The sequence below is a fragment of the Colletotrichum chrysophilum genome (genome assembly GCF_026319265.1).
Source record: "Colletotrichum chrysophilum strain AFK26 chromosome Unknown scaffold_37, whole genome shotgun sequence".
In the NCBI taxonomy this organism is placed as follows: Eukaryota; Fungi; Ascomycota; class Sordariomycetes; order Glomerellales; family Glomerellaceae; genus Colletotrichum; species Colletotrichum chrysophilum.
The window spans coordinates 280045-307242 of NW_026517324.1; the positions used below are offsets into that span (position 1 = coordinate 280045).

The following is a 27198-nucleotide window of genomic DNA, read 5'->3' on the forward strand; positions in this document are numbered from 1 at the left end:
TTACACAGTGAACTTTGTCAGGTTTTCCGGCCCCGTCTCCTGCGCCACGCGCTTGACCTCCTCCTCGCCCAGCTCCTGGAAAATGTCAAAGCCCCATCTCGTCTGCCAGTTGAACCTCTTGTTCCTCTCCAGGCCGTTCAGCTGCGCGAAGACATCCTCGGGCAGCTCCTGGACCTTGAAGTTGGACTCTATGCGGCTGGGGGTGACGCTCTTGGGCAGAACAACGGTGCCACGCTGCACACCCCAAGAGGCCAGAAGCTGGCCGCCGTCGATGCCCAGCTTCTTGCTCAGCTCGCCGACCAGGGGGTCATCCACCGTTCTCGGCTCGCCGGTCTGGTTGTTACCCAGAGGAGAGTAGGCAGCCAATTGGATGCCCTTGGACTTGCAGTAGCTGAGCAGATCGGGCTGCTGCAGGTAGGGGTGTGCCTCAATCTGGTTGACGGCAGGGACCGTCTTGGTCTTGGTGAGGAGATCCTCGATGCGCTGCTTGGTGAAGTTGGAGACGCCAATGGCGCGGACCTTGCCCTTTTCAACCAGCTTCTCCATCGCCGCCCACGTTTCCGCGGGGTCGATGTCGGCCAGCTCAAAGACTCCGTTGGAGTCGATGGGGAACCACTTGTCCGAAGGCTTGAAAGCGCTGGATATCATGTCAGCACGATTTTAGATTCACTTTCACACATTTATGCATCCAACTTACACGGGCCAGTGCATCAGGAACAAGTCAAGGTAATCCGTGCCCAAGTCCTTCAGCGTCTTGTCGACACCAGACTCGACATCTTCGGCCTTGTGCTTAGTGTTCCACAGCTTTCCAGTGACAAAGATCTCTGAGCGAGGAACGCCGCTCTTGCGGATGCCCTCGCCGACCTCTGCCTCGTTGCGGTAGATGGCGGCGCAGTCAATGTGACGGTAACCGGCACGCAGGGCAGTCTCAACAGCACGCTCAACCTCGTGCGGCCCGGCTTGCCAGGTGCCGAATCCCACAGCGGGAATCTTTGCACCGGTGTTGAGGGTGAAGTGTGTGGTAAGAGGCATGTTGTGTAATACGGTGCAGGGATGATGGTGTTATCCGAGTGGTTGGCGTCTGAAGGTGCTGAGGGGTGTGTACGAGTAACAAACAAGGTGCTCGAGTGATGATGTGCCAGAACAGGTGACTTTCAGCAACAGGACAAGAAGATAATAAATCGGTTTCAGCCACGCTACGAATTCATCACGAAGAATTACTGTGGCTCTCAAGTTGCTGCAGCATCACGGAGCTCTGTTCTAGCAAGCGGATTCGTATCCGTGACCTAGCCGCATCCCGGTTACCAAAGCCGAAATCCGTCATTCTCCGTTAGCGCAACGCTCCAAATCCGCCAGTTTGCCCCAAAAACTGTGGAGAAACGGATTTTGTACCCCCTGCAGACGGAGACCCTCCTCCACACGATCGCCATCACCGCCATCATCCACTCGGAAGCGTCAAGCAATGCATCAGCAGGGCGGGACGCGCCTCACCGGCGTCGGAATTATGGGCAACTCGTCTCGTCCCGGGGGCCGTATTGAAACTCTCAAAAAGGTGGTGTGTGAATCTCCAACTCGAACCGACATCACCAAACCATCCAGCAGTTGAGAGAACCAGAGAGAGTAGCTGTTGACGGTACAGTGTACTCCCCCGACCGCTCTCACTTTTGGATGAACCACGTGCGACACCAACCACCATGAGTCCTCCCTCAGTTTACGGCCCCACGAGTGCGGAGCTCCCGGGCTCCAGCCTGGCTGCGAATCCCCTCACCGAGTCCACGGCCGCCGCAGCTCAGGGCTGGGACAACGATGACAGCACCATCAAGACGGTGGACGAGCTGGTGCGCCGTCGCGCCCGGGCGCACCCGGACAGTGTCATTGTGTCTTATCCTTCGTCTGGCATCAACTATGTCGACTACACAATGAGACAGCTTGATGTCTTCGCCTACCGCGTTGCCAAGTTCTACGAGCAGCGCATCCCCAGCCGTCTCAACTCCGATGAGAAGCCGACGACCGTGGCCGTCTTGGGCCCGTCCAACTTTGACTATCTTATCACCATGCTGGCGCTGACCAAGCTCGGCCACACGACGTTATTCTTGTCGACCAGAATCTCACAGGAGGCCATTGAGTCTCTCACCACAACCACCGGCGCCAAGTTCCTCATTGCCGACAAGAGGTATCTTGAGACGGCTGAGGGTGCCAAGCAGAACCTTTCCTACCTCGATGTCTTTGAGATCGCGAGTCAATCGACCTTTGACTTCCCCATTGAGGTACATGCTGATACTCAGCTGGACTATGGGCGCGACCTCTCAGTTGAGACGAACAATCTCATTTACATCATCCACTCCAGTGGTAAGTCAACATATACTCATAATTCTGAGAGTACGACTAACATTTCTAGGATCAACTGGTCTCCCCAAGCCCATCTACCAGACGCAGAAGTCTGCCATCGCCAACTACTCCAGTAGCATGGACATGAAGGCCTTCATTACTCTGCCTCTGTATCATAACCATGGCATCTGCAACTTGTACCGGGCTATCTACTCCGGAAAGTCCATCCACCTGTACAACGCGGACCTCCCTCTTACCCGAGAGCATCTCACCGGCATCATGCGCAAGCACAACTTTGAGATCTTCTATGGCGTTCCCTACGCGCTGAAGCTTCTCGCCGAGACTGACGAGGGCATGGCTCTGCTGCGTCAGCTGAAGATCGTTATGTACGGTGGCTCCGCCTGCCCTGACGACCTCGGCGACACTCTGGTCAACAACGGAGTCAACCTTGTTGGCCACTACGGAGCGTAAGTGGATTCCCACTCTTCCTTCGTAACAAGACTAACACTGGACAGTACCGAGGTTGGTCAACTAATGACCTCGTTCCGCCCACCTAACGACAAGGTCTGGAACTATGTCCGCGTCCACGACAAGCTCGAGCCGTACCTCAAGTGGATTCCCCGCGGCCCGAACCTATTCGAGTGCTGCGTCCTGCCAGGCTGGCCGGCGAAGGTTGCCACGAACCAGGACGACGGCTCCTACTGCACCAAGGACCTCTTCGAGCCCCATCCCACGATTCCCAAGGCATGGAAGTACATTGCCCGCTTGGACGACACGATCGCCCTGGTCAACGGCGAGAAGTTCAACCCCGTCCACATGGAGGGCACCATCCGCTCCAACAAGAACATCACCGAGTGCGTCATCTTCGGCGTCGGACGTCCATCCCTCGGTGCCCTCATCGTCCCTGCTCCGGCTCTCGCTGGCAAGACTGATGAGGAGATCCTGGAGGCTGTTTGGCCTGTCGTTGAGGAGGCAAGCCGCAAGGCCGAGGCTTATGCTCGTGTATCCAAGAACATGATCAAGCTTCTTCCCTACGACTGCGCCTACCCCAGGACCGACAAGGGCAGTGTCATTCGCCAGGCCTTCTACAAAAGATACGCCCAGGAGATTGACGAGGTTTACGACAAGGCAGACGCCAGCAGCGGTGACCTGAAGAAGCTCTCCCTGCCTGAGTTGAAGGACTTCATCCGACAGGGGCTCGTCCAGGCCTTGTCCAAGAAGGTTGACCTTGACGACGACACCGACTTCTTCTCTCTCGGTCTCGACTCCCTGCAGGCTATCCAGATGCGCTCCGATATCCTCCGAACCATTGACATTGGCGGCAGCAAGCTTGGACAGACCGTCGTCTTTGATCATCCGTCGATCAACAAGCTCAGTGCTTACCTCTTCGGTCTGGGCTCTGGAGAGGGTATTGCCACTGATGTTCCTATCGAGACTGAGATGAGCGAGCTCATCGAGAAGTACGATACCTTCGAGGCCCCCAAGGCGGCCCCTCGATCTTCCATCGTAAGAATCCCCATTCCGCCCTTCAACAAATGGCAACTAACTTGTTACAGGCTGTCACTGGTGCCACTGGCTCCCTCGGAGCTCACGTCGTCGCCAAGCTCGCCGCTGACCCGACCATCAAGACCATCTACTGCTTCACCCGCGCGTCCTCAGATGCCGATGCCGCCCGTCGTGTGAAGAGCTCTCTCATCCAGCGCCGCCTCTACCACACCCTCCCCGCGACCTCCCGCAGAAAGCTCGTCGCTCTGGCCACCGATCTCGCCGATCCCAAACTTGGTCTCTCGGAAACCGCCTATGGCCAGGTCAAGCAAGACCTCCGCACGGTAATCCACTGCGCCTGGTCCGTCAACTTCAACATGCGCCTCTCCAGCTTTGAGAAGGGCAACATCGCCGGCGTCAACCACCTTATCGCGCTTGCCAAGGCTGCTGGTGACGATGCCTCATCTACCGCCACCTTCAACTTCTGCTCCTCCGTGAGCACCGTCGCTCGCGCCACAACTATCCCCGTTCCCGAGTCTGTCCCTGATTTCGAGTGGGCGCAGGGCATGGGATACGCGCAGTCCAAGTGCGTCGCGGAGCATCTCTGCTCTCGCGCCTCCGCGAAGTCCGGCGTCAAGGCCCGCGTGCTCCGCATCGGACAGATCGTCGCGGACACCGAGCACGGCGTCTGGAACGCGACCGAAGCCATCCCCTTGATGCTGCAGACCGCCATCACCGTCGGCGCGCTCCCCAAGCTCCAGGAGACGCCGTCTTGGCTCCCCGTCGATACCGTCGCCCAGGCTGTCATCGACATCTCCACCTCTGACGCCGACGGTGTCTTCACCAACGTCGCCAACCCGAAGATGTTCAGCTGGACCAACGACCTTCTGCCCGCCCTCAAGGCTGCTGGCCTGGAGTTCGAAGAGGTCGAGCCCAAGGAGTGGATTCGTCGTCTGCGTGCATCGAACCCTGACCCCGCCGCCAACCCGCCCATCAAGCTCGTCGACTTCTTCGCGAGCAAGTACGACAAGGATGAGTTTGCGCCGTCCAAGACCTATGTCACCGACACGGCGTGCTCGCTCTCCCCTGCGCTGGCGGAGGCTCCTATCTTGACCCAGCAGCTCGTCAGCAACTTCGTCCAGTACTTCGAGGCCAACCACTGGGTTCAGCAGGCCAAGAACTCCTCAAAGACGGTCATCATGGTTGCTGGACCCTGCGGCAGCGGCAAGTCCACTCTCGCCACCTCTTTGGCCTCGGAGCTCAAGGTTCCCTTCATCGAGGGCGACTCGCTGCACTCCAAGGCAGCTGTTGAGAAGATGGGAGCTAACCTGCCCCTGACTGACGACGACCGCGCGTCGTGGTTGGGTCGCATTGGCAAGCGCGCCATTGAGACCATCGAGGACCTGGGGTACGACTCTGTCGTCGTAAGCTGCTCGGCGCTGAAGAAGTCTTACCGTGACACTCTGAGAGATGTTGTCTCCAAGAACGAGGGTGCGAAAATAGTCTTCCTGGACATTCAATGTGCGGCCGAGACACTCGTGAAGAGGATGAATGAGAGGAAGGGGCACTACATGCTTGCGAGCATGGTGGAGGGTCAGGTTGGCGTCTATGAGCCTGCTGGCCTTGAGGAGCTGGATGTCTTCCCTGTTGAGGGCGAGAACAAGCCTGAGGAGGTGTTTGAGGAGGCCAAGTGGCTGCTTGGTCAGATCGGATTGAACTAAATCTCGCATAGAGATAGAATAGCATAGCACATGATTCCGGCGTTTGGCGGCAGAGGGGATATTGGTATAATTATCTCAGTATTATCTTCATATGATTAAGAAAAGCCTTGAAATGGTATCTTTGCAAAACCCATGTGTGTTGCTTCGCTATGTCTTCGATCCAGTACCACAACAATTGAGGAATCCTTGCCGTTCAGTATGAAGCGCTATGCCTTTCCCATACCGCTCAACGCGCGGCGGAATATTATGAGTCCAGTAACGATTTGGGGTCCCTAAACAAGTGTGTCCCGCTGAGTTGAGAGTGTCGTGCATTTCGTTCTTGATGAATGGGCAATTATCCTTTGGTCCATGTGGTTTGTCCGCCGGACACCGCCAGACGTAGATTTTCCCGCAGGTATGGCAGTAGTAGTGATCTGCCTTTATCGTATTATTCAAGTCTCTCATGAGTGTGAAAAGAAAGACGTGTCGTTGACGGGTTGATATCCGTTTCAAAGTGCGACTGAAAAGCAGGATGTGGAGTGGTTTGCACGTGAGCGCAAGACTGAGTACCGTTTCGGTGGGAAGATGCGATGCGATCTCAAAGATGATGTCGGGGATTTGTTCAAGAAGGGAAGTGATTTCCAGAACGGGAGGCGTGGAGCCAGCCTCGAATGTTCTGGAGGCTGCCATCCCGGTTGTCGTGAGGAAGCTCGCAAGAGCGTGACGGGAGGATGGTAGATCCGTCGGTTTGTGACAGGAAGCGAACCGCCGGAAGGCCGTTTTTGTTCCGAATGGGCACGGCCGGATGTTTCCTCCTGTGATCGATGGTCTGTGGTGGTTGTGTGACGTGCTTCGGACGCGGTCACGGATGGGCTTTGACTCGGACAAATTTCGACGACTCAGGGTCTGAACACAGATTGGGGACGCGGCGGTTTGTGTACCGTACCCATGGAACCGGACTACCGGTCGTTGAATCGAATGGACTACGCCTACATGAGTCAAACGGCTTCTAAAATCGCGTTGAAAGATAACGGTTTGGCGATTCCGGTATAGCTCGTTGGTGGTGGCGTATCTGCCTCTTCTTTGATCGAATGCTATCACTGAGTCAATTCCGGCAGATGCTGTATGCATTAGAGCCGCATCTATGATTTGCGGACCAAGAGGAAAACTTTGATTTCATAGGCCGAGAAAAGTTTTGATGGTTCGGACAAACGGGTCTACCCGTCGCAATACCAGAAGGGTTCTTTGGCACCAAAAAGGTTCTAGAAACCATCTAGCCAAGTTCTTCGTCAGGGTTCGAGATGCAAGATGGGTAGAAAAATCATCCATAGTAGCAGACGCAGGCAACTACTAAAGTATTGAGACCTGTGACAGTTTGGTCAGAAGCTCATGCTTGCAACATAACACAGGCTTTTGCCTTTGGTTATGTCGCTGACTAGATCTTTGCTCAGACCATTGTTGTCGAGTGAACATCTGTAGTAGTTTTCAATTCCCATCGTGATGGGTGCAATTACTATTTTCAGCAATGATCATAAAGAAGCTTTACTTGAACTTGCTCTACGACCAGCAGAAGCATAGCATAGTTTCGAACTGATGCTTCTTATGAAATCCCTCAGATCTGATTTTACTCATGGAGGTTGCTAATAGAACTTCGCTTGTATATCGATATTAATGCAAACTGAAGAAGATTTCCTCGTGCCATGTACATGTTTTATCGCTGGCCCATGCTATCTTTCACTTAAAGATACCTGGGCAACGTATTAGAAACTGCTTCGCACCGCATCAAGAACGTATCCTCAAACCCCTGCGTGTTGACATTGTATGGATTTTGGCAGATACTCCCTTCGTCTGAATACAAGATCGCGTTATGGAACACGTACTACATGAGTCTCTTCGCGTGCCTAGATACGCAGTCTTAGAACCAGGGAGTTTTAGCAAACGTCTATTGTGACAGGCGACGATAGCTCTCGATCCAAAAGCTGCACAAAAGCTACAAAAAAGTTTTCATGTAATTTTGAGGACAGAAATAAGCCAATATTAAGAAGAACTCCCCTTCTGCAGGTGTCAGTCGTAGGGCGTTGTGTAGTTGCAATAGTTTGAGGTTATTCCGCAACTGGGTGAGCTTGAACCAGGACCCCGACTTTACGGTTATTCAAGGCAGAATCGTCCAAATAAATATTACAAGCATTGGAAGTGAATTCGACTCGAATGCCAAATAGAAAGCTCCGTGAATGGGCTGTTGAGAATGCTTGTGGGAATTTTCGGGATCAAATTGTGGCGCGGAAGCATTTTGCATCCGAAACATCACACAAGCAACCCAGTTCGGATCCATTTTGACATCAATCTGCAATCTCACTTCAGCAACATCTGGATTGCTTAAATACTCTTCTGCGGCATAATGCTCCCATGTATCGAGAGACAAGGCATATTGTGACTTGCTAGTCAAAAGAGGACGATGCTAAAACCTCTAAGACACTTATTCACAAGACACACAGTTTATAACCTCACGACATTTCCAAAAGCGGCAGTTTCGACAATGGCAAGCATGCAGCAAGTCTTGGTACACCTACTCGACGAAGCAGAAGGAAGCTCAGAGCAGGGCCATACACACAACAACTGCCATCACCACCACCACAGCCACATCAAAGATCAATTGGAGGATCTGGAGCCGTCCAGCCACCTGCGGCTGCTTCAACAACTATTGTGCGTCCGGCAACCCGAACCACCCTTGCCGGAGACAATCTTGAGCAACATAGACGCGCTTCTTCGGCAACAGCAGTCCCACAGGCTCCTCACGCTTGCCGGTTCAATTCAGCCGACACAAACACTCAAACGAAACAACTCCCGAGATGTTAGAATCACACTCTGGCAAGGTGACATCACGACGCTGTCCGGCATCACCGCCATCACCAATGCCGCCAACGGTCTGGGTCTCGGATGCTTCCAACCTTCTCACCGCTGCATAGACAACGTGATTCACGCGGCTGCAGGTCCCCGGCTGCGGGACGCGTGTTACCGAATCATGGAGTCAAGGGGCCGAGAAATCGAGCCGGGCGAGGCGATCGTTACTGAGGGCTACTGTTTGCCCGCAGAGCACGTCGTGCACACGGTTGGACCGCAACTGCAACGCGGCTCGAAGCCGACCGAGACGCAGACTGCGCATCTCGCCCAATGCTATCGCTCCGTGCTCGACACCGTGGAAGCTTTGCCCGCGACGCCGGATGGCAGAAAAATCGTCGCCTTCTGCGGGATCTCGACCGGGTTGTTCGCGTTCCCGGCGCGAGGTGCGGCATCTGTCGCGGTGAGGACCGTTGCAGATTGGCTCGAGCACCACGAGAGTACGTCCATCACCGATATCATCTTCAACACATTCACGGATGCAGATCATGCCATATACCAGGAGATCCTGGCCTCGCCTCCCCCGCAGACACCAGGGATCGGGATGTCGCCAACCCCGCCAAGGGTGAATCACCCGCACCGGCAGTCGCCGTTGATCCAGTGCGACTCGCTGGACCGCGCCAGGCAGTGGTTAACGACGGTAGATGCTGTCATCGTGAGCGCTGGTGCCGGGTTATCTGCTTCCGATGGTTTGGATTATACTTCAACGGCGTTGTTTGCCAAGCACTTTCCCGGTTTCCTCAAGTACGGGCTGCGAACTCTGTACAGTGTCTTCGGCTTCACTGGCTGGCCGACCGAACAGGTACGATGGGGCTACTATTTCACGCATCTTGGCATGGTCAGCTCATGGCCAAAATCCCCGATGTATGGGACGCTGATATCCTGGCTGGACACGTTTGGGGAAAACGCGCATGTCAGGACTTCGAACGCCGACGGTCTCTTCGTCGCAAATGGTTTGTCGCCTGAAAAGCTGTCAACGCCGCAGGGCTCGTACTCCGTGTTCCAATGCCTAGCGAATTGCAGACCGGAGGCGACGGTGCTCTCTGGACCACTCGTCGCCGACGCGCAATCGTCGCTGGATCCGGTATCTCAAATCTTGACAGACCCGAGCAAGGTGCCCCTTTGCAAGTTCTGCGGCGGAAAGATGAACATCTGCGTGAGAGCCGGGCATTGGTTCAACGAGAAGCCTTTCCAGGAGGGGGAGTCGAGATGGAAGCAGTTTCGCAGGAACATTGTGCATCGTGAGGACAAGACGACAGTGATCCTGGAGCTTGGCGTCGGGATGTCGACGCCGGGCGTATTGAGATGGCCCAACGAGGATCTGGTAATGAGATGCGGGGGGAAGGTGAAGCTGGTGAGGGTGGGCATGGGACCTGAGACGGCTGTCCCGTGGGATCTGGAAGATGCCGGACTGGCGACGAGCATCGATGGCGACATCACGACGGTGGTGAGCGAGCTGCTGAGTTCAGCGTAAGCGAAAGTTAAGACGGAGGGGGCCAAAGAACTATTCCTTCACAGGAGGAAACATCGGTCGAGGAGATAGGGCGTCTCATCCCTAGCTTCAGATGATAAGACGAAGGCACACCAGTAGAGTCTATCCCATCAACCAGTTGACTCGTCGATATCTCTCATCAATGACAGGCTCGTTAATCTCAAAGTGAAATGTCAGAAACGTGCCTCATAAGATAGTAACTGTGGACCTGCATCCCGCCACCACCTTGAATGAAAAAGGCAAGCGGCTCATGGAGAGTTTGATTCGTCCCTTGCAGAGTGCATGAACTAAACAACTTTGGGCAAATGCCTCGCCCAGGGCCCCAAAGACTGCGAAGCTTTCTTCTCGCGCCAAGAATAATACAAGGTACTTCGTCCTCCGAGCCTTGGGAACGGCCGGCTCGGAAGCTGCTTCAGCGCCTCGTCCAAGTCAAGTTTTGCCGCGCCTCAGGTGGCCTCGTCCTGGCCTTACACTCTTGGCGCGTAATGCAACACTGCGTGAGGTGGCAGTGAGTGTGTGGCCGTGTAGTCGCCCCCCAGCCCTGTTGGGCCTTGAAGCAAAGCTCAGCTTTTTCCAGAGACTTGCCCATCCCCCTCCTAAAGTTTCCTAGTTAGGCTGGCCTGGCTGTCAAACGTGCTTCTCAGCCCTCCGTCACCCACACGGTCGAGGCGTCTTTCGTAGGGCGGGCTTGGTTGCTCTTGGCAGGAGAAGATCAAACTCGCTTGCGGCGCCAGTGCGCGTCAGGTCACGAGCGGGCATTTTAGGCCTGGAAACTCGACTCGCGCACCCGCCCGCGTGAGGTGGGAGCAGCCGGTAAATCATTCGTATCGACCCCACTGACATCACAGGGGCTGAGCTCACTGTCGGTTGCGATTGGTGGCCCAGATGGTGATTGATCTACAGCAGGCATAGAAGCGGCGGGATTGCAAATCATTATGGTAAGGGATAAGGCTGCTAGCAAGAGTCGCCTGGTGATGGCCTCAAGGGATGTGAAGGGGAGGGGAGGGAAAGGGCCGGGCGGAGGCCCACCGGCGCCCGGCCGAGAGCGGGTGGATCCGCCCAGCCGGTTGTCGGCCCCGAGTCGGGAGACACGATGGCCAGCAGCCATCGGAAGGGGCTGAGCGATGTCACTCAAGGCCTGCGGTCCAAACGCTCCGATGTGGCTGGGAGGCAAGAAACACGCAGAGAGAGAGAGAGAGGTCTGAGAGCGTGCAGCATGCAGCAGAGCTAGCCCGGCTAGTGAGTTTTTCGGTTGGTAAGGTAGCCGACGGTCCCGGCATCTTGGCCAAGCAACGGCTGGGACTGAGAAGAGACTGGATGGATGTGCGCTCGCGCTGCGAAAGTCCGCACACACGCACGCATATCGAGACAGAAACTCGGCTTCACAGTCGCCCACGAACCAACGGGCGTCTTTCTCATGTTCGAAAAGAGCCAGACCCTTGAACCAGCCCCCCCCACTCCGCAGGCCCCGTAGACAAAATAAGCCTGAATTTGCCGTCATGTTTCTAACGTAACCATATTGCCCAAGCTTAATTCCCCCCGGCCTTCTTTTCCTAAGAAGCAGTATGCGAGCGGGGGCGCCGTGGTCCTGTTCCAGGTGTGCCACGGTGAAGCACAGACTTGTCGAATCACAGCAGACGACTCATGAGCGTTGCAGCGCTATCCCTCTCTACGGAATCGCTCCGACTGCTTCGTGTCCCATTCATCCAAGCGGTGACCCCTGTATCAAGTCCTCCAACTTGCCTCTTGTTTCCCTGTCGGCCGTGTCTAGAATTGCCATGCCTGCATCGGAGACTGAGAGAACCGACACACCCTGCCCATGATTCCCCCAATGGCGAACTGCCCGTATTCCCCAGATCTGCCCAGCATTGTTGCAAACCACACCGGCCAAGTCGCTCTGCCTGCCTCCTGGCCCCCTCACGATGTCTTCTGGGGGGGCCTCTTTGGCAGATCCACCAGAAACGAGAAACAGCATCCTGGTGCATCACGACATACGCCAGAAATGACCGGCGGCTCATGCATCTCGCATGGGTCGTGCTCTGCAATGATTCAAAGGATCAGCACAGCGATGTCCCAATCTGCGCCTCCTGTCTAAACGATAATGCCTGCATCGATCAAGTCACAAAGCCTCCCGGCTCGGAGTCTTCCATCCCCCTTCCTGATTCTGGACTGTCGCCCCCCTTGCCTCCCAACCCTCCCTCCGTTGACATATTGGGAATGGCGCCTGAGCTAAAATGTCCGGAGACTTCTCAGTGGATGAGTCAAGTGGCTTCGGCAGACCAATGAGGCAATGAGCCGCGCGAGGCTGCCATACCAAGCAACGGGACGCTGAAGCTTGCCCTGGCGTGCCTGGCACTAAGCGCTAGTTCCCGCGAGTTGTGTATGCATAGCATCGCTGCATCCTGCAGGGACTTTGTATCTTCACCGTCGATTCTCTTCTGTCCCGTTGTGGAAATCCATCCGCCGTTGCAGCAACGAGACTGCATAGTAGCATGAGAGAGCCCGGACTCTAGACGACGGGCATGGCTATGTATCCAACGTGACATCTCAACTCCTGGTCTTAGTGCGTATCCACCGTCGTCCGCTGTCGAAATGGCCCTCGGTGCAACCGTTGTCAATGTGAATGGGGGGCCCCAAGGACTTCTGTTCCAGAACATTGAGATGATAGCCGTCACCGTGAGACTCTCCATATCTGCCTTCTGTTTGGCTGCTAGTTTCTCTACACCCTCACTATGGACGAACTTTGCTGCAGGCCGAGCGCAGCTTCATGGCAACGTTGGCTGGAAACAGGCATACCCTCCTTCGTCTCGCCTTTCCCGCAGGAGCACCGCACGGTTAAATTCGACCGGAGTGAGGTTTTGGACTCTCTAGGTGGGGAGGTGGGAAAGGAAGGGATGTTTGATCTGGCAAGGGGTCTCTCCCTCTTCCGCCGTGGGCCTAGATAGAGTAATGGTACGGGCGTGGCGCAGATCCTGGAACATCATCCCGCCCAACGATGTGCGACAAACGTTTTCTGATCTGCGACAGTGTTTCTCCCCCTCCCTACCACCTGGGGAGGGGCACGCGATCGCGATGCGATTGGCTCTTCAACAAACTTTGCACCCCGGTCGCTTCCACACAGAGCCTCTTCGACGGTCCGAATCGGTAAAGGCCCAGTTTCGAACTTGTCTCCATCACGAGATGCGGTCGTGGTCGCCGTGTTTGGCCTCAACTTTTGGCGCCTACCATAGAACAATCCTAACAGTATGCTTGATCTTGGGTCGCTACCAGCTGGAATACCACCAGGCCAATAGACGGTGGGACGTGCATCTCAACCCTGGTATCGTCGAGGACTGGGAGGGAGGCGGGAGGCTGGAGATTCGCCTGATGCTGCTTTCCCCTTGCGCTCATGGTGGGATGCAAAGGTTGCACGTCTGAAAGTCGTGAGAGTTTCTTGAGTACAAAAGCAGACGAGAATCCCACAGTCCGTCTGGATGTTCATCCTTCATCAGCATCAACAGTTCACTCTTCAGCAGTCTCTTCAGTTCTTCTCTCTCTTTAGGTTTCTCTTCCTCCTCCGGCAGGATTCAATAGTCTTAACCTCCTCTGGCAAGGAGCTTCTTATTATCTAACTTAGTCAACATGTCTCTCAGAGCCGCCGTCGCTGCCTCCGTCCTCGCCGCCGCCCAGTTGGTGGCTGGCCACGCTGCCATCATCGGTGCCACCGGTGAGCTTGGCGGATCTGCCATGGCTCTCGGCGTCGACCCCAGCACTCCCCGTGACGGCACTCGTCGCGATCCCTTCCAGGCCGATTCCACCCGCTTCAAGGGTGCCTCCGCTGACACCTTCGGCGAGACCGTTGGCGCTGGTCAGAACGATCTCGAGACTGGCACCAAGGCCATCATGGCCATGACTGGTGACCAGCTTCCCCAGGTTCGCGCTGGTGGAACCATCGACATGACTCTCCACCAGGTCAACGGTGACGGTGGTGGCCCCTACGACTGCATGATCAACTCTGACGCCACTGGTGCCAGCTGGACCAATATCAACGTTGTCACCACTCCTCCGGGCCAGAACTCCCGCAACCGTGTAAGTAAACTTGTCTGATATCTATTTCTACGGCACTGACAACCACTCAGGATGGTGCCATGACCGACTTCCCTCTCAGGGCCCAGATCCCCGCTGACCAGGCTTGCACTGGTACCGTCGCTGGACAGAACAACGTCTGCTTGGTCCGCTGCCAGAACGCCGCTCGCGCCGGCCCCTTCGGCGGTGTCGTTCCTGTCCAGATGAACCAGCCTGGCAACACCCCCGCCGCGGCTCGCCGCAACCTCGCCCGCGCCGTTCAGGAGACTGAGCAGGCCTTCAAGCGCATGATGAAGCGCGCCACCGAGGCTGAGATCGAGGATGAGGAGTAAATGGGTTCACATGCACATATTCCAAGATTGAGAACTGGTGGGATTGGTAGTCTTTCTTTGGAGGATCATCTGTAACAGTACTGGTACTGATAATGAGATATGACTGCCTGCTCTAGCTGGAGTATGGACTTTCTTAATCACTCGTTTGGCAATACATCTTGGTGCTGACTCAATTATCGCCTACTTTTCATCGTGATAGTGATTTTTTGTTTCTTTTCTGATTGCGGCACGTCTTTTCAGTGAGCCATCAATTGTACTCATCTCGCTCTCACCTTGCGCTCACCTTGGTACAAAGGATTCGTCTACAAACGGTGATACAGTACCACTTAGCCCTTTCCTTCTGGTCTTGTTCTCCTCTTCAGCCAAATGCGCGTATGACCTGCGTCGTCTAGCCATAGTTGGGATCTGTTTCGAATACCGACCTTCCAACCAGCTCTAAGTTCATCAGCCTGATTATCTGAGACTGGATGACAACCATAATTTGGCGTTTGCTCTAGTGCATTTACCCCGTCTCTTCATCACCAGAATACCGGGAGCACTTGACGATTCATGGAACGTGAAACGAAACAGTGGTCCAGATGACACGGGCCACACACCACCAACGCTCGTCAAAGCGCGTGGGCGGTCGTTGTTAAAGTTAGGGAATGAAACGGTTTGGTCTCTTCAGACGAATTAGGAAATAAGTAAGCTTCCTGTTCCTGGAAGAGGGATCTTCGGGCCCTCTCGTTACTCTCGTCATATCGGCACTAGCATCCGACTTTTCTTGACAGTTGAGTTAACTTCGGGGCAAAAGCTGTCGGCTAGTCTTTTGGTTGCGGACCTGCATATTCCTCTTCACGGGATGTTCGAGAGCCGCGTCGAAGCCATGGATGTTCGTGGATTCGGCGTGCAAAAGGGCGCCGGTGGTCAGCATTTAGGCTCATCATAACATCCCATGTGTGCAATAACAGAGTGGGGCAGAGTGGATAAGGCCCGACTGGATGGCAGGCAGACGATCGTGTGGTCCATCCGTTGAATAGGTAAGACTCGTTGTTTTCGCGGGGGTATTATGATTCGCGTGTATGATTGTCCGCCCGCCCGCGATGTGCCGCGCTTGCCGTGGAGCCACTCAAATCAGACCGCCCCGCGGCCGTAGTCCCAGATGAGAGATCCCACTTAACATTGGAGATGGGGGACGTCGTATTGAAGGATGGCATCCAAGAATAGAATGTGACGATAAGTCATTTCCATCTAGGAGGGTCACGATAGTTGGGATCATGAGAACTAAGATGCGCTAGACCGAGCAGCTCGTGCTCCGTCTGCGGGCGACTCGGCCACATGTATCCATGTTAGTCAACCTAGGAGTCTTGAGCTTGATCAAATTGAGGAGCACTAGAAGATTATGCATACTGACGCATCGCATCTGAGCTAGTTGTCGCTGGCATAATTCAGGAGGCGTCGCATAATCGCAGGCGGCGGTCTGGGATGAACGTGTCTTGACAAGCACTTTTGGACGGGTGATTTTTTTCTCGGGCAATTTCATGCAGAATCTGGATTTCATAGTAAGTGCCAGTCGGTAACGAATGATAGAGACACAGCTTGAGTTTGGGATCAGATCATCAGCCATAAGTTCTCGCCAGATGACAGTGTTTGCCAAAGCTGGCTTCCACCTCAAGCTTCCCAAATAATTTCCGTATCGACGTCATACCCAATCCTACGGTACCTTTCTGAGAGGCATTCTTATGACGTCTCAACACCATCATGAGATAATTTCCGGCAACGCTGGCTAGCTTTGATGTGTCGTCACCAAGATTATATCATGAGTGAGGCGGGATAGTTCCTTGGCTTCGGTCTTTCACTTTGGAGCACGGCTTGAGCGACTTTCTAGTCAGAAGCTAGGGACCACCCTCTAAGGGTATCGAGAAGTGTGTATGATTCATACTAAAGACTCATTTTCATCAGCACAAAGTATACATCAGATCGTCGTCTGCGCAAGGGAGGAAGGCTATCTCCACGCTCGTCCCTCAGAAAGGCGTAGGTATTCAAAGAGTATGGAGGTCTGAGCGTTGAACATGACGTAGACATGTATCCTGGGCAGCCCTTCTAGAAGGCTTCTTTTCTCGATCCGTGCTCTGCTGGGTGTTCATGGTGATGTTTCCACAAAAGGTTCCGTTAGTCGACACAGTATGCCAAAGTGCATAAGGGAAAAAGAATAATAAGATTAGAAGAACACGCGTTTCTGTTGGTCGAATTATGTGTCAAGCCTTGAGATCAAACAATCGAGAGCTTGCTGAGAAGATTGTAGTCAAAGACAATTGAGAATCCGAGCAGTTGCTACCCGCTGAAGATACTCAATTGACGACCGCTATTTCTGTTGCCGATTCAAAGAGTAGACGGCTCTGTGGAATAAATAGCGGAATGATCTTTGCCGCTTAAAGTACAAATGATTCAATTCGCGACGCTTTCGAAGCGTACCTTGGACTTCAAGAGCCAAATGTCGCTTCTAGTCATGTTAACGTTTGGGCATTTATTAGGCGACGAACATTGACGTAAAACTATGTATATTTGGATAAACCCTCATTTTCTTAACCAGAATGACAGTTTCTTTTGTCACGTAAGGTAGGTAGACAACAATTAAGGCTGGATTACTCCAGCGTTTGTGGCCGTAACCAGCTAGCCGCGGTTGTGGAAGAGTCCGGAGCCAAGCTTCAAGTTCAACCCAACAACATGGAGATCGGCAACGTATCTCCGTGCCAAGTAAACAGATGCAAGAATTTTCCGTGCCGGATTTTCGACCGGCAATTTTCCAATGATCAGATAACTTATCGCTAGCCAAGAGATCCAGGTTTGTCATGCCAAGCTTTGTCTCTTGGCGTTTACTCGTTAACACGACAAAACTTTCACCACGATCCACCACGCTTTCACCGCTCTTATCCTCGGTGCTCGGGGAACGCAGACAGCACTGAGGCTCATCCGAGGCTCGGAGATCATCAACCTCAGATTGCCTAACATCATGGAATTCCTTTTCTGAGCACAGTGAGATTTTCAAGTGGATGCTGATTTGCCCCAGAGGCATCGACCACGTTGCCGTCTAACTGGGTACTGTTGTTTTTTGAGTTGCCTGATGGGGCTCAATGCCTCCAGATATCCACTTTGAGACCCCCGTTTCCTGGATTTCTTCTGCAACTTATTACCTAACGCCCCTGAAGCGACCGCTGTTCTCAATGAACCAGCTTCCTTTTTCTTCCTACAACCGATTGTGCCATCTCTCGTCAAGCAAGTCTAAGACCATTCTAATGCAGGCCGAGAGAATATTTTAATATCAGAATTACCGCTGATATGTTGATAAGAAGTTGAAAGCCGACGCTCGCTTCTTTATTTCAAAGCCGGGTTCCCCGCGGTCCCGATGCCGGGTGTCTGTAAAAGACCGGCCCGGTGAACCCCTGGTCAAGTACCCTCTTGCCAAGACACCAACGATATGAGATTTTGGGTAACGAGAGTGAACAAGAACTCTAAAACCCAGGACAATGACATACGCGCGATTACTTTTCCCGCGATCTTGTTTGCTCGGCTGCGCCACCCTCGTGCGTTCATCCCACGTTGTTGCAGTGACAGCGGAGCCGGGCCCTGATAGTCGGTAACCGAGCCTCTGAGCATGACACGAGAAATCGACCAAACCCAGCCTCCACGCCGAGAGACCTTCGGTAACGGGACCGGTCTTAATCTAAATAGATGATAGGCAGTTTTCAAATGGTCTGCTAAGCCTTTGTAATAACCATCAAGGTGCTTGATGGCACTTCACTCGGTTGAGCCTCATGAACGTCGGAGAGCCGTAGTCGGGGCATTTGAATAAGAGCGGACAGACTTGCCCGCTACCCTTGGGTCTTTGTTCTGATCAGCTCTTCACTTGTTCTCGTCTTCTTGCCAATCAACAAGACAACATGGCGGCTCGGTGGTCTACCCTCCTTACTGCTGCAGCAACTCTCTGCCAATCAGCAGTTGCAGAGCCTGTCTTCCGGGACACCATCTCCTTCAAGGGGCCATTTGAAGTCGAGAGCAATGGCATTCGCAACATCAATATCGAGTACAGCGGATCTCTCGATGGCGAGCTTTCCATTGTCTACGGCGGCTGCGACTTGAAGTCTCCCCAGGATGCACACCACAAGATCGGCCGGACCCACATTGGATCTCACCCGGCGGCCAAGCGTCATCTTGAGTGGACTGACCAGCGGCCTACCAAGTTCGTTTGGATGGTGCCTGAAGATGTGACCTCGGGATGTTTGCATGCCTTTGTCGACAACCAGCTCGTCGGCCGTTCTACGGAGCACGTCGTCAAAAGCCGAAAGATGAGGAAACGCGCCACGTTCGCTGACTCCACCGACCCTATGGGTCCCTGGTTTGACGGCGTTGAGTACCTCAAGCAAAAGCAGCCCGATGAGGTTTTTGTTGCGTCTGTCAAGAATAAGACGTTTGGCATCTTGGGTGCTGGTATTTCCGGTCTCTACACTGGTGTAAGTGCTTTTCGGACTCTGAATTGGGGAAGTCTCGCTGACAAAGGTTTTAGTTGCTGCTTGACTCGGTTGGCATCCATAATTGGAAGATCCTGGAGTCGTCCGACAGAATTGGTGGTCGCATTCGCACCACTTACTTGAACGGCACCTCTTGGGATGAGGGTCAACATCATGAACTGGGTCCTATGCGGTTCCCCCATTCGATCCATGATCCCGAAACCAACGAGACATACCCCATCAACGACCAGAAGATGATTTATCAGCTTGCTGATGTCCTCAACGAGATCAACAAGGACGCCGATCCTGCCCTGCAAATCAATTTCATCCCGTGGCTTCAGGTTTCGGACAATGCGCCAGTTGCGACAAAGCAGCGTCGTCCCGATGGCACGGTTCCAGGTCGCAAGGAAATTGCTGCGGATCCCTCGCTTCAGAGCAACACCACCTACTCCAACGCGACTGCCGTCAAGGAAGCGATTGCAGCGCTGGATGATTTCAAGGACTTGACTCCTGAGAAGGCGAAGTTCTACGCCACCAATGTCTTCCAGGCCCACAAGCAAGCCGTTGAGCAGGGTATGTTCGACTTCAGCGAGGTTGAATATTTGAGATATGTGATGAAGACGGACCTCAATGTCACCGATGAGGCTACCCCTTCCAACGTTGTCTGGCCGATGTGGGAGTTTGAGACGGTCTACTTCATGGCCAATGAGTGGCGTACTGTTGATGGTGGCATCAGCCGTCTTCCCGCTGCATTTGAGAATATCGTCAAGGACCGTATTGCCTACAAGACCAAGGTCTTCAGCGTTCAGTACAACGAGGAAGAGAACAACCTAGACGTGACCTGGCGCCAGACGGGCAGCAACCCCTGGTTGAAGAACACCACCACCGAGACCTTCGACTACGTTTTCAATAGCGTTCCTCTGAATGTTCTCAAGTACTGGAAGCTGCCGCCTCACTCCAGTCTGATGCGCCGCGCCATCGAGCGCACCGTCTTCTTGGGTGCTGTAAAGGTTGCGATGCAGTACAAGACCCGCTTCTGGGAGCACCTCGAGCACCCCATCATCGGTGGCTGTGGACGTACTGACATCTACGGTATTGGCCAAATTTGCTACCCCTCTTATAACATTAATGCCACCGGCCCTGGAGTTATGCTCACTTCTTATGCACCTGATGCCGATGCTGTTGTTGCCTGCTCAATGCCTGCTGAGGAGCATATTGCATACATTCAGCAGGCCATGGTTGAGATCCACGGCCCGATTGCAGACGAGATGTGGACCGGCAACTACGAGCGTCACTGCTGGGAGCAGGATGAGCACCACGCTGGTGCTTTTGCTGTACCTATTGTTCCTCAGCAACAGCTCTACCTGCCTGCTTTCTGGCAGACCGAGTTCAACACGGTCTTCATCGGTGAGGCCACGAGCTTCACCCACTCGTGGGTCTTCAGTGCTCTTGAGAGCTCTACTCGTGGCACTGTCCAGATGCTGCTTGACCTTGGACTTGTTGATGAGGCCAAAGAGATTACTCGTACTTGGATGGCCAGGTGGATCAGCGTCTAATGCGGTGATCAAGACTGTCATGGCTGGTAAGCGATTCTTGGTTGAACAGCACGGATTGATGTAATGAAGAAACTCACGAGGAGAGTGCTAGTAATGGTACAGGCGGGATGATTGATGACGAATGTATATAGAAAGTTATTGACCCAACGTTCATACCTTATTTATCTCAGCCCCTTGCTCTCGTGAGAATTCCCACGTCAGAGCATCTTAGTTCTTTAGTACGCGAGATAAAACAGCATCAACAGACCGAACCACGCGGTTATGTACAATTTTGACACGAGAGAGAAGGATAATCTGCTAGCGACAGACTCGGAGTCGGAGCTCGACCCGGACTCGTCAGATTGAAGATCCCAAGTCAAATTGACACTTGTTGATTGAGTTTCACCAATGAGCCCTACTCCGCCAACATAGTCGTCGAAAGCCCACTTAATTGACAGGCCATCGTCGCTGTAGAGTGAGTTCAGATTATCCTCGCCCATTGCTGAAATTTCATCCCCGTCGCTGTCGATCACACGAGCTTGGGTGAGACGCCCTGTCGACATGCGTGCTTTTGCTTCATAGCCCATGCCATCCAGATCACCGAAGGGGGCAATGACGATGGTGGTTTTGTTGTCCAACGTTCGTCGAACAGCAGTTTCAGATCCTGATACCAGCGATTCTGCTCTGGTCTGTAAGGTGCTGGCACCTCCGTTTTGACAGGACTGAAGATCCGCCGGCTGCACAGTTGAGCAGTCGAGATTCGACACCCGCACAATGAACTGGTCTTCTGGCTTGATGTTGTGATCTCTGTATCACGAGTTGAGGTAGTATCCTTGTAGCTGATTCTCCCAGCCAGTCACACAGCGGATCCAGGCACCATCACCACCTTCTACAGTCGACTTGAAGGGGAACTCGTCGCATTCAGTCCGTCTGCCAGCTTCGGCGCCAGATGACTTGGTCACGCCTTTGCAGCATCCTCGGCAGCCTGATCCGCGGCCTCGTTGGCGTGGACAGCGTTGGCCGTCACCAGCGTAAGTAAGAACTATCTCTTGCGCTGAGCGTCCAAGTTTGTGTCGAATGCCTGTAGGTCTTGTCAGCCATGTGTGAAATTTGCACCAGATCCTCAGAGACAAACCAAGACAGATATTGATCGGAATCTAAAGCATACTGTAAGCGATGTTTGAGAGTCAAAAGGGCAGGAACCTACGTCAGGTGCCACTATGGGGCTGATATAGACGAATTCCATGACTGGTAGATTCGATGAAGTAGGCTGTGGAATGCCCGTCGCCGATACATGTTTGCATTCAGAGCTAGTCGCACTTCCAGCGGCAGTTATTGTCGGTACCTTTGGCGTTTGGATCTTTGGTGTTGTGAGACTTGGTGGAGCTGTTGAGGAGCTCGAGCTTGAGGAGGATGTCTGAGTAGATGTTCGTTGTGATGTCCTCCGCACCTGACATTCTCCGTAGACATTGCCACATTCAGTTCCCGATGGGCAACCTGAGAAGCCGTCAGTCAAAAATGCACATCTCGCGTGTCTCAAAAGCAACTCTTACAGGCTCCAGGGCAGCACTTAGTGCCTGCGCTACAGCAACGCTCGTTATTACAGCAAGACCATCCCGTCTCACAGCACCCGTCCGAACAGCAAGACTCTCCGGACTTACAACCCCAGGTACCACTGCCGCAACATACAGACCCCGTTACCAAACACAGTTTTCCGCCACAGGTCTCTGACGTCTTGGAGCAGCACTTGTCCGTCGAGGGAAAGCAGAAGGCATATTAAGGGCAGCATCCGCCTGTATCACAGCAAGGACCTGGTAGGTCAGGGCAACAGCTGCTGGGGCACTGTCAAAAGGTCATCAGGAAGCACTCCACGGATGGGGGGTTAGAAGTCAATCAAACAAAACCGTACGCATTTCTCAGACGATTTGCAGCAACCATTGCCGCAGTTGTTCTCGCATGTTTGCCGACCAAAGAGGCCAAAAAGAGAGCGAGCGTCGAGTTGACCGCTAGAATTTTTCTCAATGAAGACGGGGTCGAGGCTGGGATGGATGTTCACAGATGAGTCGGTTTGTCTTTCCGAAAGGAGTCCTCTGGTATCTTTGCTATTGGGCAGCGAAGGGTCGGAAGCAAAAGCTCGCGAAAAGATGGGAAGTATCCAAAAAGGATTAGTTCTTTTCATCTTCAACGTCGAACTCTCTTTTCTCTTGTGATCTTGGTGTTAGTCGCGAATGCTATGAGAGAGAAACGCAAATGAAATCAAGCAGGAAGACTGATACCAAAAAGTGCGTGCTGTCTTTCATTTACCGCTGGCATCTGATGCGAAGAGCCTCAATTCACCAAGGGCGCAACTTCCCGTCGCCACTTCGCTTAAGCTTTGTTTGATTTCTGGCAGAGGCTCAGTGTGTCAGATCGCGAAATAACCCATGAGGATTGGTTGACCCGGGCATCAATTGCGCCGAGCGTTGTCATTCTAAGGGAGAGCTGAAAACAAACAGGCAAGACAACATGCTTCATATTGCGTTGTGGCTTGAAATAGGCCAATCGCTGTAGTCTTTGTCGCTGGCCTGCAGAAACCCCATGTACAACTCCGTGATCGGCTGATTAGCCACTCTACTATCATTGGACATTGCCACTCGACGCATGTTCTGGCAAAGAGGCGGGGAAGCTTAGAGCAACGTCAAGTGAATATGCGCTCTTCATTTCGACACAGCTCCAGGCTTGGTGTAGGTCTTCGAAGGAGTGTATCCAATTGTAACGAATCTCGTGTCGAACCTAGAAAGTCTCGTTGACTACCAAGTGTTGCATCCTATGGGCACCTGTGCTTGGTGCGTGCCTACGTCTGTCTCACTGAGGCACGATCTTCGAAGTTGGTGGGCTGGCTGCTTAAGCGCAAAATCGCTGCCAAGAAAGGGCTGAGAGGACCTCTTTCGAGGAGGACTTAGGCAGCTAGGCGAGAAATAGTGAGAGGTCCCAGGCCCTCTGACCTTTCTCCAATGGAGAACATGAATTCTTGATGAACCGAATTACATGAGCCACATGTAATTCAGGAGAGGGAAACCATCGCAAGTGCCGGGGTCACGTAAAAGGGTAGACCCAAGCACCCTACTCTAAGAGCTGTCGTATTTGGAAATGACATGTGTAACGTGGCAACATTCAAAGTCTCTTCGATTCAATCTGTTTCTCAGTCTACATTTATCATCAACACCCCGCAGAAAACCAACCGATTACAAACGACCAGCACGAGCTGAAGCAGGAGTCTCGTACTTCCACTGCTTGCACCAATGGATCATCAACTCCGGCGTGACAGGTCCTACTGACCGGAGAGATGGACTTGCTGCTGCTGTCCTCTTTGTGATGAACTCCTTCGTCGTCTTCTCATCTCCCTGCGATACCCCGCGGTAGAAGTCCAGCAACTTCAACCCAGGGTTGCGCTCGGCGCCTGAATCTCTGCTGGCCGTCTTGCTCGCCTCGAGACGCTTGACCCACTCAGGAAACGTCACAAGGTCAGGAAGACGGCTTTTGCCGTAGTACTGCTGAATAGAAGGCACGAACTCATCAAATGATGTCGGAGAGGGGTTGGCACCAGTGAAGTATCCCTCGTGGTACTCAGTCGATTCCTTTGTGAGGCCGCCGACATCCAAGATCATTCTTGACATGATTTCCACGGGAACCCAAGACACCTCGTTCATGGTGGCTAGGTTCTTTGGCAGTGCCTTGATGTGGAGACTGCTGGCGATGATGGATGGCAGCCACTCCTGACGACTCCAGGCACCTTGCTCGGCAAGAGGTCCAGCGATCTGTCCGACGCGAACCACTGACAACGGGAAGTCTCCGACCTTTGCGGCGTCTTCCAAGATCATGCTGGACACGAGCTTGCTCCTGCCGTATCCGATACCACCGCCAATCTTCCAATCTCCTCGGAGAGATTCCTCTGGAACCGGACCACGATCCGGAGTCCAGCCACTCACAGTGCCGATGGTAGAGACAAACACCATGACAACACGTCTGTCTGCTTTCGCAGCGAAGTCGGCCAAGTTACGCACGCCTTTGACGTGAGGCTCAAATGCCTCGAAGGGCATGTTGAAGTTCACGGCCCAGGCGTTGTGAACCACACGGTCAACCTCCTTCAAAAGACGTCCATAGACCTCCTCGCGCAAACCCATGTTTGGCTGTGCCAGGTTGATGTGGAAGAATTCGACTTTGCCGCTCTTGCTGGGAGACACTAATCCGCGCTCCTCCATGGCCTTCTCCTGCTTGCCAGCACCTCCATCGGGAGATCTGTTGAAACAGATGACCTTGCTGACTTGAGGGTTCCGGACCAGCTCGTCGAGAAGATACGAGCCCATGTTACCCGTAGATCCGGTCAAGATGACAGTCTGGTTACTCTTCCGAGCCTCCGGTCTACCAGACTTGGCATGGATCAAGTTCTGTGAAAGGCGATTGTAGAGCTCCTTCATGGGTTCAACGCTGGGACCATCGGAGCTGGCCTCTCCATTTGCCTGGCCACGAACAACGTTCTGGAGGATGTGGCCGGCAAGCTGAATAGGGCTTGCGTGAGCATACATGTCGCGCGCTTCGATATTAGCTCCGCTGTAAGACTTGTCCGTGACACGAAGGCTTGCGGTGACAAGTCGAGCAGCAGTAATTATCTGAAGAGAGTCCATGCCAGCGGCAAAGAAATCGGTGTTGGGTTCCATGCGAGGCACTCCAAGATGCTCACGGAAGAGCTTCTCAATCGACTGGGCAAGCGCAGCCTCAGAGGTGAGATCAAGACGTGGAACTCTGTCGAGGGGAATCTCCCTGGGGTTGGCATAAAGGTCCTCGATCTCGTCGTGATACAGTTTGACCGTGGCGGCTCTCTTCACAGTTCCTTTGTCAGCTAGGAGGAACGGCTTCTCGGGCTTGGCCAACATGATCAAATGTCTGACAAGCCGCCCGTGTGTAGCTAGTAGGGATATCAGTACAACGTCAAGGATGAAAATAGCTGAGGACTTGGCTCCCTACCAATGATTTTGTTTGCCTCGGCGATTGTCGGCATCAAGCGGTCAATCAAGTCGTCTTCTTGCTCCTTGGTCTTCGGATATGTCATCGGCTCGACAATGAGTGCAGGCTGGAACTTCCAGGCCCCAACGATGAGCGCGTTCCGGACTTCAGCGTGGCCCATGATGATGTCTTCCATATCGGTAGGATTCAACTTCTCTCCATTGGACAGGTTGAGAATGTTGTCCGCTCTGCCGTAGAACTTCCAATGGTTCGGCAGCGTCGGATGAGGCTTGTACAAATCGCTGGTGTTGTACTCTTCCTTGTCCGGGAAAGTGTAGAAGATTCCTTGAATTGGCACTTGCTTCGACTTGCGAGTAATGACCATCTCGTAGACGTTGTCTTCACCTGTTGCCCTGCGCCATTCGAGTCCAGAGTACTCATCATTGTAAATGAAATACTGCCAAAGCTCCGGGTTCTTTTGGTACCACACGCACATGGGCAGAGTCCTGAAAGACGTTAGTTATTAAGCCGAAGAGGAGGATGGGAAACCTACTCAGTCGCACCAATGATATTAATCAGATGGACTCCGTTTCTGACCAACGTGTCGCCGGCCTCCTGACTCAAAGGACCTTCAAGGCTGTCAGTCACCATACCATTTCCACATCAGCTGCACCTACCGCCTCCAAACCCGACAAATGCAAGGTTCTTCAACTCTGCGATCTGCTCGGGGCGGTGAGAAATTTCCTCCAAGACTGAGGGAGGAAGTCCAGCACTGTCCGCCTTCGAGTATTTAATGCAATCGATGCAAAGTTCAGGAGTCAAAGGACGGTCAGCGTAAGGAAGTGCAAGAGGCTTTCCTCCCAAAACCATGGTGCCAAGAAAACCATAAACGCCACCAGCGTGAAACAAAGGCACTGTCGATCGCGTCAGAGGAGGTCTTTCTGTGGCGTGAGGACAACACCTACTGGGACTGAAATGCCGTTTGGTTCTGGCATCCATAGCCTGCCCAGTGGGCACAGTGCCATTCCAGGAGGGCAATTGGCGAAGAGTGTCGGTCATGGCGACAGATCCATGCTTGACAACGATTGGCTTCGGAAGTCCTGTACTACCGCTGGTGTGAAGAACGACAAAGGGATCCCACTCGGCCTCGGCCTGGGTCTTCGTGTAGGGGATGGAGGGAACCTCTGGCTGTGCTAAGATGGATTCCAGGTCCTCGACTTCGAGAACATCCATTGGTCGGTTCTTCAACCATAAATCGACCACGGCAGTATGAGACTTTGGGCGTGCCACAATCTGGCAGTTGGAAAGATTGAAGAGATTCAATTGTGCCTCAAGCGGGTTTCTTGGGGACACGAAGAGGGACTTGAAAAATTGTTAGTCAACATGGACGGGCGTGCCGCAGAAACGAAACAAAACCTTATAGCCAGCCTTGATGGCGGCAACAATCATAATCTACGCGATGGTCAGTTTTGAAACAGCTCAAGATTGTGTTCGTATTTCAAGTATCTTTGCTTACCCCGTATCTAATGTCATTTGGCCCAATGTAGCAAACTGTGGGAAAGGTGTCTTTCGGAGGTGCACCGTAATTCTGCAAGATCACCTGGGCCATATAGTTGACACAATTGGCCAGTTCCTTGTACGTGATGATTCTCCAACCATCGCGAGGATTGGCGGTGCGGGGAATGGAGCACGCTTCTCTCAGAGGCTCATACGCGGCCCTCTGATCAATGATGTTGGGGACCGTGAGATTTCCATTAGAGCGGAGGGTGGCGGGCTCCGTGACTTGTATGGTTGTAGTTGCCATGTTTGCTGTTGGTTAAGTTATCAAGTCAAATCACTGCTAAACAAGAATGAGACTGCGGTACGCTTTCTGTGGTAGGGGGGCGGGAGCCC

General features: G+C 53.4%; 6 protein-coding genes across 6 annotated transcripts; 4 read left to right on the forward strand and 2 right to left on the reverse strand.

The window, feature by feature from the left end:
• Window positions 1-1032, reverse strand: COL26b_005518 (uncharacterized protein; the record flags this gene model as incomplete). The annotated part of the gene is made up of 2 exons (XM_053178362.1): window positions 1-637; window positions 698-1032. The coding sequence occupies 2 exons, from the start codon at window positions 1030-1032 to the stop codon at window positions 1-3; spliced, it is 972 nt and encodes a 323-aa protein (XP_053037764.1).
• A 662-nt stretch (window positions 1033-1694) lies between these two features.
• COL26b_005519 (putative NRPS-like protein biosynthetic cluster) lies at window positions 1695-5534 on the forward strand (the record flags this gene model as incomplete). The annotated part of the gene is made up of 4 exons (XM_053178363.1): window positions 1695-2349; window positions 2399-2795; window positions 2844-3834; window positions 3885-5534. The coding sequence occupies 4 exons, from the start codon at window positions 1695-1697 to the stop codon at window positions 5532-5534; spliced, it is 3693 nt and encodes a 1230-aa protein (XP_053037765.1).
• A 3001-nt stretch (window positions 5535-8535) lies between these two features.
• On the forward strand, window positions 8536-9885 carry COL26b_005520 (uncharacterized protein; the record flags this gene model as incomplete). The annotated part of the gene is made up of 1 exon (XM_053178364.1): window positions 8536-9885. The coding sequence occupies one exon, from the start codon at window positions 8536-8538 to the stop codon at window positions 9883-9885; it is 1350 nt and encodes a 449-aa protein (XP_053037766.1).
• Window positions 9886-13524: 3639 nt separating this feature from the next.
• Window positions 13525-14300, forward strand: COL26b_005521 (uncharacterized protein; the record flags this gene model as incomplete). Its single annotated transcript, XM_053178365.1, has 2 exons — window positions 13525-13971; window positions 14022-14300. The coding sequence occupies 2 exons, from the start codon at window positions 13525-13527 to the stop codon at window positions 14298-14300; spliced, it is 726 nt and encodes a 241-aa protein (XP_053037767.1).
• A 3920-nt stretch (window positions 14301-18220) lies between these two features.
• Window positions 18221-20343, forward strand: COL26b_005522 (uncharacterized protein; the record flags this gene model as incomplete). Its single annotated transcript, XM_053178366.1, has 2 exons — window positions 18221-18790; window positions 18844-20343. The coding sequence occupies 2 exons, from the start codon at window positions 18221-18223 to the stop codon at window positions 20341-20343; spliced, it is 2070 nt and encodes a 689-aa protein (XP_053037768.1).
• Window positions 20344-23546: 3203 nt separating this feature from the next.
• Window positions 23547-27109, reverse strand: COL26b_005523 (putative secondary metabolism biosynthetic enzyme; the record flags this gene model as incomplete). The annotated part of the gene is made up of 6 exons (XM_053178367.1): window positions 23547-25267; window positions 25327-25811; window positions 25859-25934; window positions 26271-26667; window positions 26722-26757; window positions 26822-27109. 6 exons carry the CDS (start codon window positions 27107-27109, stop codon window positions 23547-23549), a joined length of 3003 nt encoding a protein of 1000 aa, XP_053037769.1.
• Window positions 27110-27198: the final 89 nt, after the last annotated feature.